Genomic DNA, 14,278 nt, shown 5'->3' with positions numbered 1-14,278 from the left:
GATCTCAGCTTCCTGAGCAGCTAGGATTACAGGCGTGAGCCGCTAGAGCCAGATTTACACTTGATTTTTTTTTTTTTCAGCCAGTTGTCAAGTTTGAACTCAAGGTCTCAGTGCTGTCCCTGTACTTTTTTTTTTTTTTTTTTTTTTTGGGTCCGCTTGCAGGGCCTGAACTCTGGGCCTGGGCGCTGTCCCTCAGCTCTTCAGCTCAAGGCTAGCACTCTACCACTTGAGCCACAGCACGACTTCCGGCTTTTTTCTTTTTGCTTATGTGGTGCTGAGGAATCGAACCCAGGGCCTCTGGCATGCAAGGCAAGTGCTCTACCACTGAGCTACTTTCCCAGCCCTGTCCCTGTACTTTTTTGGTCAAGACTAGCACTCTATTACTTGAGCTAAAGTTCCACTTAAGCTTTTTTTGGTGATTAATTGGAGATTAAAGTCTAACAGACTTTTCTGTCCTGGCTACCTTCAAACCACAATCCTCAGGTCTCAACCTCCTGAGTAGCTGCTAGGATTATAGTCTTGAAGCACCAGCACCTGGCAGATACCTGAAATTTTAAAAACAACTAATGTTAAGCCGGGCGCTGTGGCTCACACCTATAATCCTAGCTACTCAGGAGGCTGAGATCTGAGGATCATCAAACCCAGCCCGGGCAGGAAAGTCCATGCGACTCTCATTTCCAATTAACTACCACCAGAAAACCAGAAGTGGCACTGTGGCTCAAGCGGTAGAGCACTCCGCCTTGAGCTGAAGAGCGCAGGGACAGCGCCCAAGCCCAGAGTTCGAGCCCCATGACCAACAGCAACAATAACAACAAAACTAATGTTTAAAATAAAAATAAAAAAAAAAAACAAACAAAAAAGCCTGCAGTTAAAGCTGAGTGCTGGTGGCTCACACCTATAATCTTTACTCCTAAGGAGGCTGAGATCTGAGGATTGTGGTTCAAAATCAGCCTGGGCAGGAAAGTCTGTGAGACTCTTATCTCCAAATAGCCACCAGAAAATTGAAAGTGGAGCTGTAGCTCAAAGTAGTAGAATGCGAGCTGAGGAGCTGAGGGGCAATGCCCAGGCCCAGAGTTCAAGACCCATAACCAGGAAAAAAAAAAAAAACAAACAAACTATGTGTTGCTTTTACCAATATAAGCTTTATAAACATCTTAAAAATTGAAAACAAATATTTGCTGAAACAACTAAACGCAAACTAAGTACTTAAAAGTGCAATTCATCTTGGGAATTAGCACAATGGTATATGCTCATAATCCCAGCTACTGGAGAGGCCGAAATATAGTTCAGGAGTGGTGTAAAGTCAGCATGGGCAGCATAGCAAAATCCCATCTCCAAACTACAGCACAATCATCAACACTCAAAAGTCATTATCTGACTCTAGCATATCTGTGGCTCATTTGTACAGATGTTATATGAAAGCTTTGTTGGAAAGCTTTATGCCAAAAGATAGGCCCTGGTGGTTCATTCCTATAATTCTAGCTATTCAGGAGGCTGAAGTACATAGGATTGCAGTCTGAAGCCAGCTAGGGTAGAAAAGTCCATGCATTTCATCTCCAAAATAAAGAGCCAAAAGTAGGGCTAGAGCCAAGTAAGCCAACCAAGACTGGAATGGGTTCAAATCCTAGTTCCATCAAATAGTTTGTGTCTATGGTAGTATTCATATACTCCAAGTCTAACCCAACAGATCTACTAAACAGGATAGATTACAAAGAAACCGTTAAAAGAGCTGAGCGCTAGTGGCTCATGCCAGCACCCGGCCAAAATTGTATATTTTTAGCCTAAGTTAGCTTCACATTTAGAGTTTTCTTCTAGTAGTCAGCTTAAATTTTCTCAAATTGCTTTCTCTTTTATTAAGCAAAACCAAACAAATGCCTATCAGAATATCAAATTAGCACACTGGGGGAAAAATATAAAAGCCACAAAAGATTTTAAATTTCATTACTCCCTATAGAGAAAGGTTAAATATTTGATTTAAACTTTATACAATGTATGTATGTATCAAAACATCACACGGGGCTGGGAAGATGGCTCAGTGGTAGAGTGCTTGCCTTACATGCATGAAACCCTGGGTTTGATTCCTCAACACCACATAAGCAGAAAAGGCCAGAAGTGGCGCTGTGGCTCAAGTGGTAGAGCGCTAGCCTTGAGCTGAAGAGCTGAGGGACAGCGCCCAGGCCCAGAGTTCAGGCCCCACTGATCAACAACAACAACAACAAAAAATCGCATAGGCTGAGGGCCTGGAAGCTCAGGCCTATGCAGAGGTGTGGGTGAAATTATAAGAGCACAGACTTTGAGCAAAAAAGCCAAGTGCGAACCTTAGTGCAAGTACCAGTATTAAGTACCAGTACTGGTGCATGGGCACCCCACCACCACACATACGTATACACATACACACACACACAACATACCATAAATATGTATAATTTTATATGCCAATTTAAAACACTAGAAATAGGGCTGGGAAGGTGGCTCAGTGGTAGAGCGCTTGCCTTGCATGCATGAGGCCCTGGGTTCGATTCCTCAGCACCACATAACCCAAAAGGAAAAAGCTGGAAGTGGCACTGTGGCTCAAGTGGTAGAGTGCTAGCCTTGAGCTGAAGAGCTGAGGGACAGCACCCAGGCCCAGAGTTCAGGCCCCACAACCGGACCCCCCCCAAAAAAAAACACTGGAAATATTTAAATCAACATTCTAGTTACTCTGTGTAGCTTTTGTTTTTTAAATGAACTTTTTTTTTTTTTTTTTTTTTGTCGGTTGTGGGCATGAACTCTGGGCCTGAGCACTGTCCCTCAGCTCTTCAGTTCAAGGTTAGCTCTCTACCACTTGAGCCACAGCGCCACTTCTGGCTTGTGCTGAGGAATTGAACCCAGGGCCTCATGCATGCAAGGCAAGCACTCTACCATTGAGCCACTTTCCCAGCCCTCTGTGTAGCTTTAGCATGACTAAATATGCAAGTTATTAAAAGTTTCTGCATTGTAAGCCAGGTACTGGTGGTTCACACCTGTAATCAATCCTAGCTACTCAGGAGGCTGAGATCTGAATATCCCAGTTCAAAGCTGGCCCAGATAGGAAAGTCTGGGAGATTCTTATCTTCAGTTAACCACCAGAAAATGGGAAGTGACATTATGGCTTAAACCACCTTGAGCCAAAGAGCTCAAGGGCAACACCCAGGCTATGAGTTCAAGCCCCTTGACCAAAAAAAAAAAAAAAAAAAAGTCCATGGGCTGGGAATGTGGCTTAGTGGTAGAGTGCTTGCCCAGCATGCACAAAGCCCTGGGTTTGATTCTTCATACTGCATATACATAAAACGCTGGAAGTAGCCCTGTGGCTCAAGCAGTAGAGTGCTAGCTTTGAGCAAAAGAAGCTCAGGGACAGTGCCCGGGCCCTGTCTAGCACCAAAAAAAAAAAAAAAAAAAAAAAAAAAAAAAAAAGCAATAACTGGGTTTAAATCTTGGCATCCTAACCAGGTGCCTCACACCTAGTTACTCAGGAAGCTGAGATCTGAGGATTGTGGTTAGAAGCCAGCCCAGGCAGAAAAGTCCCTGTGAAACTCTTATCTCCAATTAACTACCCAAAAACCAAATGGAGCTGTGGCTCAACTGTTACAGTGCCCCACAACTGGAAAAAAAAAAAAAAAAAAAAAAAAACCTTGGCATCCTGGCTACACTATTTGTTGGCATTATAACTATGTTATTTTTTTAACCATAAGTTATTTAACTTCTGGGTGCTTCTATGTTCTCATATGTAAAATGGAAGTCAATAATTCTGATTTAAAGAGTCATTCTGAGGATTTAATTAATATGTATAAATTTGCTTAGGATAGTATTTGGCCCAAAATAAGCACTGAAAATAAATTAGCTATAAAATACTGTTTTGCTGGGCACCCGTGGCTCATGCCTGTAATCCTAGCTACTAAAGAGGCTGAGATCCGAGGATCGAGGTTCAAAGCCAACCTGGGCAGGAAAGTCCGTGAGACGCTTATATCCAATAAACCACCAGAAAACTAGAAGTGGTGCTATGGCTCAAGAGGGGCAATGCCCAGGCCCAGAGTTCAAGCCCCACAAGCGACTAAAAAAATATATATATACATTTTATGATCTACTTAAGGATCTTGAGATCCAAACTGCAAAACCATTACTATTGATCAAAAAAGTACAACTTAACTTCAAACTAATAAGAGAAGAAATAGGGAGGATAAATGGAAAAACTGAGTTGATAACTGCTGAAGAAGAATGATGAGGAGTCAGGTGCTAGTGACTTAGCCTGTAATCCTAGTTACTTAGGACGCTGAGATCTGAAGATCATGGTTCAAAGCCAGTCCCAGGAGTAAAGTCTGTGAGAGACTCATCTTTAATTAACCAGCAAAAAACTGCAAGTAGAGATGTGTCTAAAGTGACAAAGAACCAGCCCTGAACAAAGCAGCCAAGTAAAAGTATGAGGTGCAAAGTTCAAGCCCCAGTACTGGCACCAAAAAAGAAAGAAAAGAATGAAAAAGAAAAGGAAAGAGCGGGGCGCTGGTGGCTCACACCTATAATACTGGCTACTCAGGAGGCTGGGATCTGAGGATCACCGCTCAAAGCCAGCCTGGGCAGGAAACTCCAGGAGACTCTTATCTCCAATAAACCTCCAGAAAACCAGAAGTGGTACTGTAGCTCAAGTGGTAGAGAGCTTGCCTTGAGCTGAAGAGCTCAGGGACAGCGCCCAGACCCAGGGTGCAAGCCCCACGACTGACCAAAAAAAAAAAAAAGGAAAGAGTAGGCAAGCACTGAGGCTTTTCTTGTAACTTTAGCTATTCAGGAAGTTGAATCTAGGATCACAGTTCAAAGCCAGCCAGAGAAGAAAATCTGTGAGACTCTTATCTCCAATTAAGCATGTGCGTGCACACACACACACACACCACCACCACCACCACCACCACCACCACCACCACCACCACCACCACCACCACCACCACCACCACCAGCCAAGGGGCAGAACATTAGCCCAGAAAAAAGGAAGCTCAGGGACAGCGCCTACACCCTGTAGTCAAGCTCCAGGATGGACTAGCACCCAAGAAAAAGCGAGGGGAGGGAGAGAGGGGCTGAGAAGGTGGCTCGGTGGTAGAGCGCTTGCCTAGCATGAATGAGGCCCTGGGTTCAATTCCTCAGCACCACATAAACAGAAAAAGCCAGAAGCGGTGCTGTGGCTCAAGTGGTAGAATGCTAGTCTTGAGCTGAAGAGCTGAGGGACAGTGCCCAGAGTTCAAGTCCGCACAACCGACCAAAAAAAAAGAGAGAGAGAGAGAAGAAAAAGTGTGATGAGTAGAAAGGAAAAGTAGAAGGTAATATCATTACTTTTACTTTTACATAATCCCCCCCCCAGTACTGTTTTTGTTTGTTTGTTTCTTTCTTTTGCTAGTCCTGGGGCTTGAACTCTGGGCCTGGGCACTGAATCTAAGCTTCTTTTGCTCAAGGCTAGCACTCTACCACTTGATCCACAGCACCACTTCCAGCTTTTTGTTTATGTGGTATGAGGAACTGAACCCAGGGCTTCATGAATACTACGCAAGCACTCTACCACTAAGCCACATTCCCAGCCCCCCAATACCGGGAGTTTGAACTAAAAGCTCTCCTGCTAGTTAGGCCATGCCCCCACCCCCAGGTTATTTTTGAGGTAGTCTCACTTTTTGCCCTGGCTCATGCCTGTACTGAGATCCAACTATTTTACATCATAACCAAGATGACAGATACACACCATTAAACTCTATATCGAGTTGGATGGAGTCCCAGAGGCTCTTCTATACAAGTTAGCCTGGAACCATAATCTTCCTCAATCTCAGCTTCCCATGTAGCTGGGATGACAAAAGTGCACCATCAGAACCAACTATTGATTGAAATGGGGTCTGGTAAGCCCAGTCTGGTTTCAAACTATAATTGTACAGATCTTAGACTTCCAAGTTGCTAGGATTACAAGCTTAAACCACTAGCACCCACCCATTTTGTGTGTGTGTGAATGTGTGTATGTTTGTGTCCTGGGGCTTGAACCTCAGGATATGGGTGCTGTCCATGGACTTTATTTTCCCAATGCCTGGCTGTTTTGGGTTTTTTGCTGGCCTCAAACTTACTAGTCTTAAACTAGATCCTCCTGCCTCAGGATCCTGATTGCTGGAATTACAGGCAAGTGCCTCCTTACCCACTACTTTATTTATTTATTTATTTATTTTTGTTGGTCGTGGTGCTTGAACTCTGGGCCTGGGCGCTGTCTCAACTTTTCAGCTCAAGGCTAACACTCTACCACTTGAGCCTCTGCGCCACTTCCGATTTTCTGGTGGTTTACTGGAGATAAGAGTCTCGTGGACTTTCCTGCCTGGGCTGGCTTTGAACCAAGATCCTCATATCTCAGCCTCCTGAGTTGCTAGGATTACAAGCGTGAGCTACTGGCACCCAACCTTACTTTTCTATTTTTGAACACAAAATTAGTTTCAAAAATAGGAAAATATGAATATATTTTTGTGCTCTACAATTGGTTGTCAGTTACCCTTCTACCTTTCCTAAAGAAATTTAAGTGGCAGATTGAAGGCATAACTTAAGTAGTAGAATGCCATGTATAAGCAAGAAAGCTAAGCAAAGGCACAAGGCTCTTGGGTTCTAGTTCTAGTAGAACGAAAGAGTGAGGGAGAAAAGAAGAGGGAAAAGAGGGAAGGAGGAAGCCAGAATGAAACATCAAACACACAGCATTTTTTTTTTTTTTGGTTGGTTGTGGGACCTGAACTCTGGGCCTGGGCGCTGTCCCTCAGCTCTTCAGCTCAAGGCGAGCGCTCTACCACTTGAGCCACAGCGCCACTTCTGGCCTTTTCTGCTTATGTGGTGCTGAGGAACTGAACCTAGGGCCTCATGCACTCGAGGCAAGCACTTTACCACTGAGCCACCTTCCTAGCCCCAGCATTTTCTATTTTATCCTTCTATAGAGCACCTGTTAATTACACTACAAAGGCAGGTCTAGTTCATCTTTCACTTACTAGAATGTAATTTTCACCACTGTACTCGGAACAAAATTTTGGTGTAATTATTTTTGATTAACTTTTTGTTTATGTGTTACTATTCAGGATCTTAAGACTATCTTTTACACGAACAGTAGATAATTTGAATGTTTTGTTTTGTTTGAGGTCCTGTGCTAAAATATAAACATTATCTTCAGGGTTTCTTTTGTTTTTTAAATCAATCATGGGGCTTATCCCTGGGTCCTATCACTGAGCTCTTTTGCTCAAGGCTAGTGCTCTAACCCTTCACTTCCACCTTTTTGCTGGATAATTAGAGATAAGTGTCTCACCAGCTTTCCTGCCAGGGCTAGCTTTATACTGCAATCCTCAGATCTCAGCCTGCTGAGTTTCTAGGATTAAAGGTATGAGCCACCTGGGCCTGGCCAGCCCATTGCTTTCTTGAAAATGTCTCACTGTGTAGCCCAGGCCAGCTTCTAACTCACTATCTTCCTACCTCAGCCTCCTAAGTGATAGGGCTACAGGCATGTGTGACTAAACTGGGCTCAAGGTTTTTTGTTTTTGTTGGTTGTGGGGCTTGAACTCTGGGCCTGTGAGCTGTGCCTCAGCTCTTCAGCTCAAATCGAACGCTCTACTGCTTGAGCTTCAGTGCCACTTCTGGTTTTCTAGTGGTTTATTGGAGATAAGAGTCTCTCAGACTTTCCTGCCCAGGCTGGCTTTGAACAGAGATCCTCAGATCTCAGCCTCCTGAGTAGCTAGGATTACAGGCGTGAGCCACCGGGGCTAGGCTTTTAAGGTTTTTGATTAACTATTTCACAACATTGTGTTGGCAAATATTTACTAATAGCTTGTTATATCGCAAGTGCCGTTCTAGTTGCTTGGGGATACAACAGCAAACAAAACATTGCTGTTATCAAATAAAGATGTAGCAAATAAATAAAGTAATTTTACATAATGAAAATAAGATTATACAGCCTTGGGCTGGGAAGGTGGCTCAGTGGCAGAGTGCATGCTTTGCATGCATGAGGCCCTGGGTTCGATTCCTCAGCACCATATAAGCAGAAAAAGCTGGAAGTGGCGCTGTGGCTCAAGTGGTAGAGCGCTAGCCTCTAGCTGAAGAGCTGAGGGACAGAGCCCAGGCCCAGAGTTCAGGCCCCACATCCAGCAAAAAAAAAAAAAAGATTATACAGCCTGGAAGGTGATGAGGGAAGCCCTTCTGAGGGAGTAATATCTGAGCTTACATCTAAATGATGAGAAGAGCCAGGTACCAGTGGCTCATGTCTATAATCCTAGCTATAGAGGAGGTTCAGAGCTGAGGATCATGGTTCAAAGCCAACCTGGACAGAAACGTACGAGACATTCTTTTCGCTAATAAACTACTCAGAAAAAGCCAGAAGTAACACTGTGGCTCAAGTGGTAGACTGATAGCCTGAGCACAAAGAGGCTCAGGGACAGTGCCCACACTGATAGTTCAAGCCCCAGGACCAGCAAAAAAATAAAAATAAAAAATAAATAAATAAAAATAAATGATGAGGACTGGGAATGTGCTTAGTGGTAGAGTGCTTGCCTACCATGCATGAAGCCCTGGGGGATTCCTCAATACCACACACAGTAAACGCCAGAAGTGGCACTGTGGCTCAAGTGGTAGAGCACTAGCCTTCAGCAAAAGAAACTGAGGGACAGCGCCCAGACCCTGAGTCCAAGCCTCAGGACTGGCAAAAAAAAAAAGATGAGAAGGCAACAGGATCTTTAAAAAGTCTAAGAGAGGCAAAGCAGATGACATATGCTTTTCTAAACCATAGTAAAAGAAGTTCACAAATTAACCCTGTTGCAACACTGTATCATCAGATATAAAGCAAAGAAATGATATGCTTATATTACAGGAAGATCATTTTAAAAAGCAATAGTAATCAAGGGGAGAGTGATGAGGGAGAGTGACAGAGAATGAACTTGATCAAGGTTGTACACATATATGGATATGTGAAAATGAAATCCCTTTGCACAATAGAAGCTAATAAAAAATTCAAAATATAATGAATACTATACTCAAGCAAATTAAAAGAAGTCTGAATAAACTAACTATAACCCATTTCCATTATTTACTATGAATGAGCCTTTTATTGCAATTATGAAATTGAATGATAAAATGAAAAAAATCTGAGGACTAAGAATACAGCTCAGCAGTAGAGAATACTTAGGAAGCATGTGGGCAGACAGATAAATAAGAAAACAAACAAACAAAAAGCAACCGAGACAACATATGATAAAAGAATAGACACAGGGCTATGAAGGTAGCTTACTGGTAGAGTTGTTGCCTTGTATGCATGAGGCCCTGGGTTCGATTCCTCAGTACAGTATAAAAAGAAAAACCTAGAAGTGGCACTGTGGGTCAAGTGATAGAGTGCTAGCTTTGAGCTGAAGAGCTGAGGGACAGAGCCCAGACGGAGTTCAGGCCCCACAACCGACCAAAAAAAAAAAAAGAAAGAAAGAAAGAAAAAGAATAGCCACTACAGTTAGTTAAATTTATAGAGATCTATATTACTAAATGAATGTAAGAAGCAAAATCAGAAAAATAAATGGACAGAAAGACTAGTTAGTAATGTCAAAGACATCTGCTTCAGTTTTAACTAAAGCAGATTCAGCAAGTGAATTCAAACCAAGTCTAATCATATACAAATATAAAATTAAAAGGAGCCTAATATATGAGCTATTATTCTTTTTTTTTGGGGGGGGGGTCCAGTCATGGGGCCTGAACTCTAGGCCTGCGTGCTGTCCCTCAGTTCTTCAGCTCAAGGCTAGAACTCTACCACTTGAGCCACAGCGCCACTTCTGGCTTTTTTCTTTTTGCTTATGTGGTGCTGAGGAATCGAACCCAGGGCTTCAGGCATGCAAGGCCAGCGCTCTACCACTGAACCATCTTCCCAGCCCCTATGAGCTATTATTCTATCTTCACCATTCAGCTAGATATTTCTCAAAATACTTTACCCCAAGTGTTCACTGAATGTAAGTGAAATTACCCTTAGATGACAAAAGTTTAATTTCATCCCTCAAGGAAAATGGTGTCAGGTTTTACAAAGCCAAAAGCATTTAACTATATAAACTATATAGAATGTATTTCAATGGTTTGGGGGTGTGGCCCAGTAGTAGAATTGCAGACTAGCAAGCAAGGCCTTATTTTATATTTATACCCCAGTAACGCTTAAAAAAAAAAAAAGGAGCTTCAAATGGAATATTACCACCTTCATATATTGACTAAAGAGAGGCATAAAAATTCTGGCTGAGTGGAAAAAAATATATGGTTGTTACTTATGAGTAGGCAAGGATATGGAGACCAACTTATTCTTGCAAATTATGTAATGACAGAGTTAAAACACCCAAGTGCAAAGGTAGAGATTGTAAACTGCTTGCATAATTTGGTAAAAATGTTTTTTAAACAGGATGAAGAATATGTTTTTATACTTGCATTAGCTCTACTTACTACCACTGGTATACATTCAATATTACTTACAAAATTAATGATGAAGTCAAATCCTACCTATACCTTGTTTTTTGACACTGGGATTTCTTTGACTCAGGGCTAAGTAGCTGCTCTATCACTTCAGCCAGGCCACAGTCCCCCTCCCCCACCATTTTACTATGTTACCTTTAGCAACTTGTCATTTCTAAGCACTAGTTTCCAAATGTTAATCAGTGATTTAAAACTCTACTTTTTAGTAGATTATGATAATGTAATGGCTGGGCTCATCACAGATATATGATATGTAAGAGTCTAATGATAACCGTTAGTTAGCATATTTGATATTACAAGTTCTAATTTTACCTCTTGATAAGAAAGTAACTATTAGAGCTCTTACTGGCAAATACAAATACAGATCTTGTCTTTTTTAGTATTTCTTAGCATTAGGAATCAACGATCCAAAGAACTACTCTCCAAAGGTTAACTTTAAACACAAATGGTTTTAAGATTTGGGCCTATCATTTTGCAAGTTTAATCCATCTGTTTCCTAGAAATAACTAGCTGATGGATCTTTCTAATGACATGCCACAGACAGGAAGCAAACTAAAACAAATAATATATATGGAGTTAGGGAATACACAGAGAATCTTCTCAGCAGGAAGCAACAGTGACTTCTCCATGTTTCCTCCTAGACTTCACATCTTTTTTGGTTTTCTTTTGTCGGTCATGGGGCTTGAACTCTAGGCCTGGACGCTGTCCCTCAGCTCTTCACAGCTCAAGGCTAGCACTCTACCACTTGAATAACAGCGCCACTTCCGGTTTTCTGGTGGTTTATTGGAGATAACAGTCTCACAGACTTTCCTGCTGAGGCTGACTTTGAACCTCCATCCTCAGATCCCAGCCTCCTGAGTAGCTAGGATTACAGGTGTGAGCCACCCGGGCCGGCGATTTGACATCTTTTGCAAACTACCATACTTTAGCGAATTTCTTATCTACATATAAAGCAGCAAAGGGGAGGGGAGGCTAACAGGGAGGAGGCTAACACAGGATAAAGACAAAAAACAGATAGATAGATAGATAGATAGATAGATAGATAGATAGATAGATAGATAGATAGATACACAAGAAACTCTATTAACTCAAACTCAGTTCTGTAAAATGTGTCTACAGGGGACTAAAACGTAGTCCCATACGTTTTACACTTTAAGGTACTGATCATGATACTGACTACACTACTGCAGTCATGTCTAGTATCAACACCTCTATTTTACTGTAGTAAACACAGGTAAAGAGAAAGCAGGTGGTCACCTCCGATCCACGCACACCTCATATCCAGCTAAGTCTCTCTTTAATAACACATCACAACTTTTAGGGACATTCAGTCACATAAACCCTCGTTATATTACATTATCACAAGTTTCAGATCAGGGAAAAAATAAACCACAGACTGGCCCAACATATTCCGGCTCATCTACCATCAGAAAAACCAGACATCATTAACACGTCAAGGCCTGTAAGAAATAAACGGACGCGACCATTTCCATGGAGATTCATTAAAATCAACAACACAACCTTACAAAGCTCTGGGAAAAAAAAAAAAAATCCGTAAAGCTCTATGGATCTGGGCCCAACGGCCCAAGGTCACACCAAGTCAATGGCTTAAAAAAAAAAAAACACCCAAGAAATGAGCTCCCTGCAGTTGGGAATAAGCCTGGCTAGGAATGGAGCCTGGGTTTGGGTCCACTCGGGTAACGTGAACAACGCCAACCGAACACAGAGATCCGTCAGGGAACCCCCCCGCCCCCGGCCCTCTCCAGACGTTTCGGGCCACATTTCCTCAGTTTCCCCTTTCTAGTCCTCACACCGCCGCCGACCCTCCCCCCCCCTCCCCACACACACACTCACATCTCCGGAGCCACTTCATCCAATGGTAGACGATAGTACTGTGGTGTTTCTTGTTTTCGATACACCAAGACGACAGGCCTTGAATGGATTCCATAGTGTTGGTTACCGACTGGAATTTTCGATCCAACGAGGACTCCAGAGCCCCAGCCGAAGAGGCCGACGAGGAGGAGGCCTTACTGCTGCCTCCGCCACCGCCGGCCGCCATCTTCCCGGTTTGCACAAGCGCTGCTGGCTCCTCTGGCGGCCGCGGCCGCGGCGGCGGGAGCGGGCAAAACAATCAGTGCGAGTGCGTGAAAGCCGCCGGTGGGGAGGGAGGCCAGGGGGGTGGGGACAGGGCGCGCGCCGGGCTCGTCCGGAGGCACGCTCGGGAAGACGAGCTGCCCGGCACGCTGGCGGCGGCTCCGCGCGCGGGCGGGCGGGCGCACGGACGTCCTAAGAGGGGCGCCGCGCGGGCTCCCGAGGTGTATCGGTATGGTGAAGGGGTCGTGTTTAAACCAGTCAGTAATCAGGAGAGAATCTGCGCAGAAAACAAAATTAAAAAAAAAAAAAAAAAACCACACACACACACACACAACCCAGGACCTGCAAAACCTACTGGCGCCGAAACAAATGGGTTTGATACTCTACACGGCTCTCAACGCTGAAGGCCCTTTCCTCACCCCCGCGAAGCCTCCAACTCGCGGGAGCCAAGGCGGGCGTGAATATCCTTAAAAAGTTTTTATCACTCCCCCGACTGCCCCTTCCGTGGCAGGAATCGTTCCCTCGCCTTTTTAGATTCCCCAACACAGAACAGGCCCAAGGCGACCTAAGCAAGATTTTTTTGCAACGCAATAGAAGAGGAGCAGCAGGATTCTGCGCACGCGTGGACCAGCCCTGCCCCTCCGCTTCCTCCTCAACCTTGGGAGCCGAGGAGGCGTGATTGCGGGCCGTTCGACCAATCGGGAGGATCTGGGAAGCGCGCGCAGCAGTCCTCTAGCCCCGAGGGCCCAGGAGGCACTGCGTTTTATTTATGCGCCTGCGCAGCAGATCCTCCCCCCCCCCCCCAAAAAAAAAACCACTCAACAGGGAATGGGAGGGCGTACAGGCAGGTTAGCAGAGTTAGCGGGTGGGGCTCCAGCGTTTCGCCCGCTTTTTGCTTCCCAAGGGTGTCGCTGGTCTGGGAGCGGTCCAGTTCACACAGCTGAGCCAAGAAATTACCACCAGCAGTTGTCCACTGGCTCAGAGGGTCCTGCTAGTTCCAGTGGCTGCATCCGCTGCCGACGCCGACTCGAGTACCGACAGAGTACAAAATGGTCGGCAGCCATCTTGCCGCGTCGCAGAAAGTGCGCATGCGCTAAGCCGAGCCCTAAGCGGTACCGCAGGATCCTGGGATGGATAGCATTCACAGCCAGCCACTCGGCCATCTGGGTGATAGGATGGGGAAGCAGATGAGGAAATGAAGCGGAAAAACTTCCTTGTGAAATTTTCCAAGCGAGGAAAGGATAGTAGGATGTGGCCATTTTTGCCACTTAAGATTGGACTTCAGGGGGGGCTGGGAAGGTGGCTCCGTGGTAGAGCGCTTGCCTTGCATGCATGAGGCCCTAGGTTCGATTCCTCAGCACCGCATAAGCAAAAAGGAAAAAAGCCGGAAGTGGTGCTGTGACTCAAGTGGTAGAGCGCTAGCCTTGAGCTGAAGAGCTAAGGGACAGTGCCCAGGCCCAGAGTTCAGGCCCCAGAACTGGAAAGGAAAAAAAAAAATACCATACTTGAAGAGCAGAAGGCCCTGTGTTCCATTCAGCAACACTACCCCCCCTCCCCCCCAAAAAAATAAATGTGACAGGCTCTGGTTCTCCTGCCAGTAATCCTAGCTACTCAGGAGACAGATCTGAGGATAGCAGTGTATTCAATTTATTTTCAATTTACAATATTTCCAAATATTAGGACATGTTCCCATCATGAG

At 44.5% G+C, this 14,278-nt stretch overlaps 1 protein-coding gene across 4 annotated transcripts in view; it reads right to left on the bottom strand.

Moving 5' to 3' along the window:
• Positions 1-13,607, bottom strand: part of LOC138821453 (regulation of nuclear pre-mRNA domain-containing protein 2) — a 71,000-nt gene extending 57,393 nt beyond the window's left edge. Inside the window, exons 1-2 of one of the 4 annotated variants that reach the window (XM_070013681.1) lie at positions 13,422-13,607; positions 12,340-12,856 (exon numbers count right to left, since the gene is read on the bottom strand). In XM_070013681.1, coding sequence (XP_069869782.1) covers positions 12,340-12,544 — 205 coding nt within the window. In that variant the 5' untranslated portion in view covers positions 12,545-12,856; positions 13,422-13,607. The remainder of the gene's footprint in view (positions 1-12,339; positions 12,857-13,421) is intronic. The other 3 variants (XM_070013680.1, XM_070013679.1, XM_070013678.1) reach the window with 3 other exon arrangements.
• Between the last annotated feature and the right edge of the window lie 671 nt (positions 13,608-14,278).

Source organism: Dipodomys merriami, unplaced genomic scaffold (assembly GCF_024711535.1).
Source record: "Dipodomys merriami isolate MVZ:Mamm:240054 unplaced genomic scaffold, mDipMer1.0.p SCAF_92, whole genome shotgun sequence".
Taxonomy (NCBI): domain Eukaryota; kingdom Metazoa; phylum Chordata; class Mammalia; order Rodentia; family Heteromyidae; genus Dipodomys; species Dipodomys merriami.
This window is presented reverse-complemented; position numbering and strand designations above follow the sequence as displayed.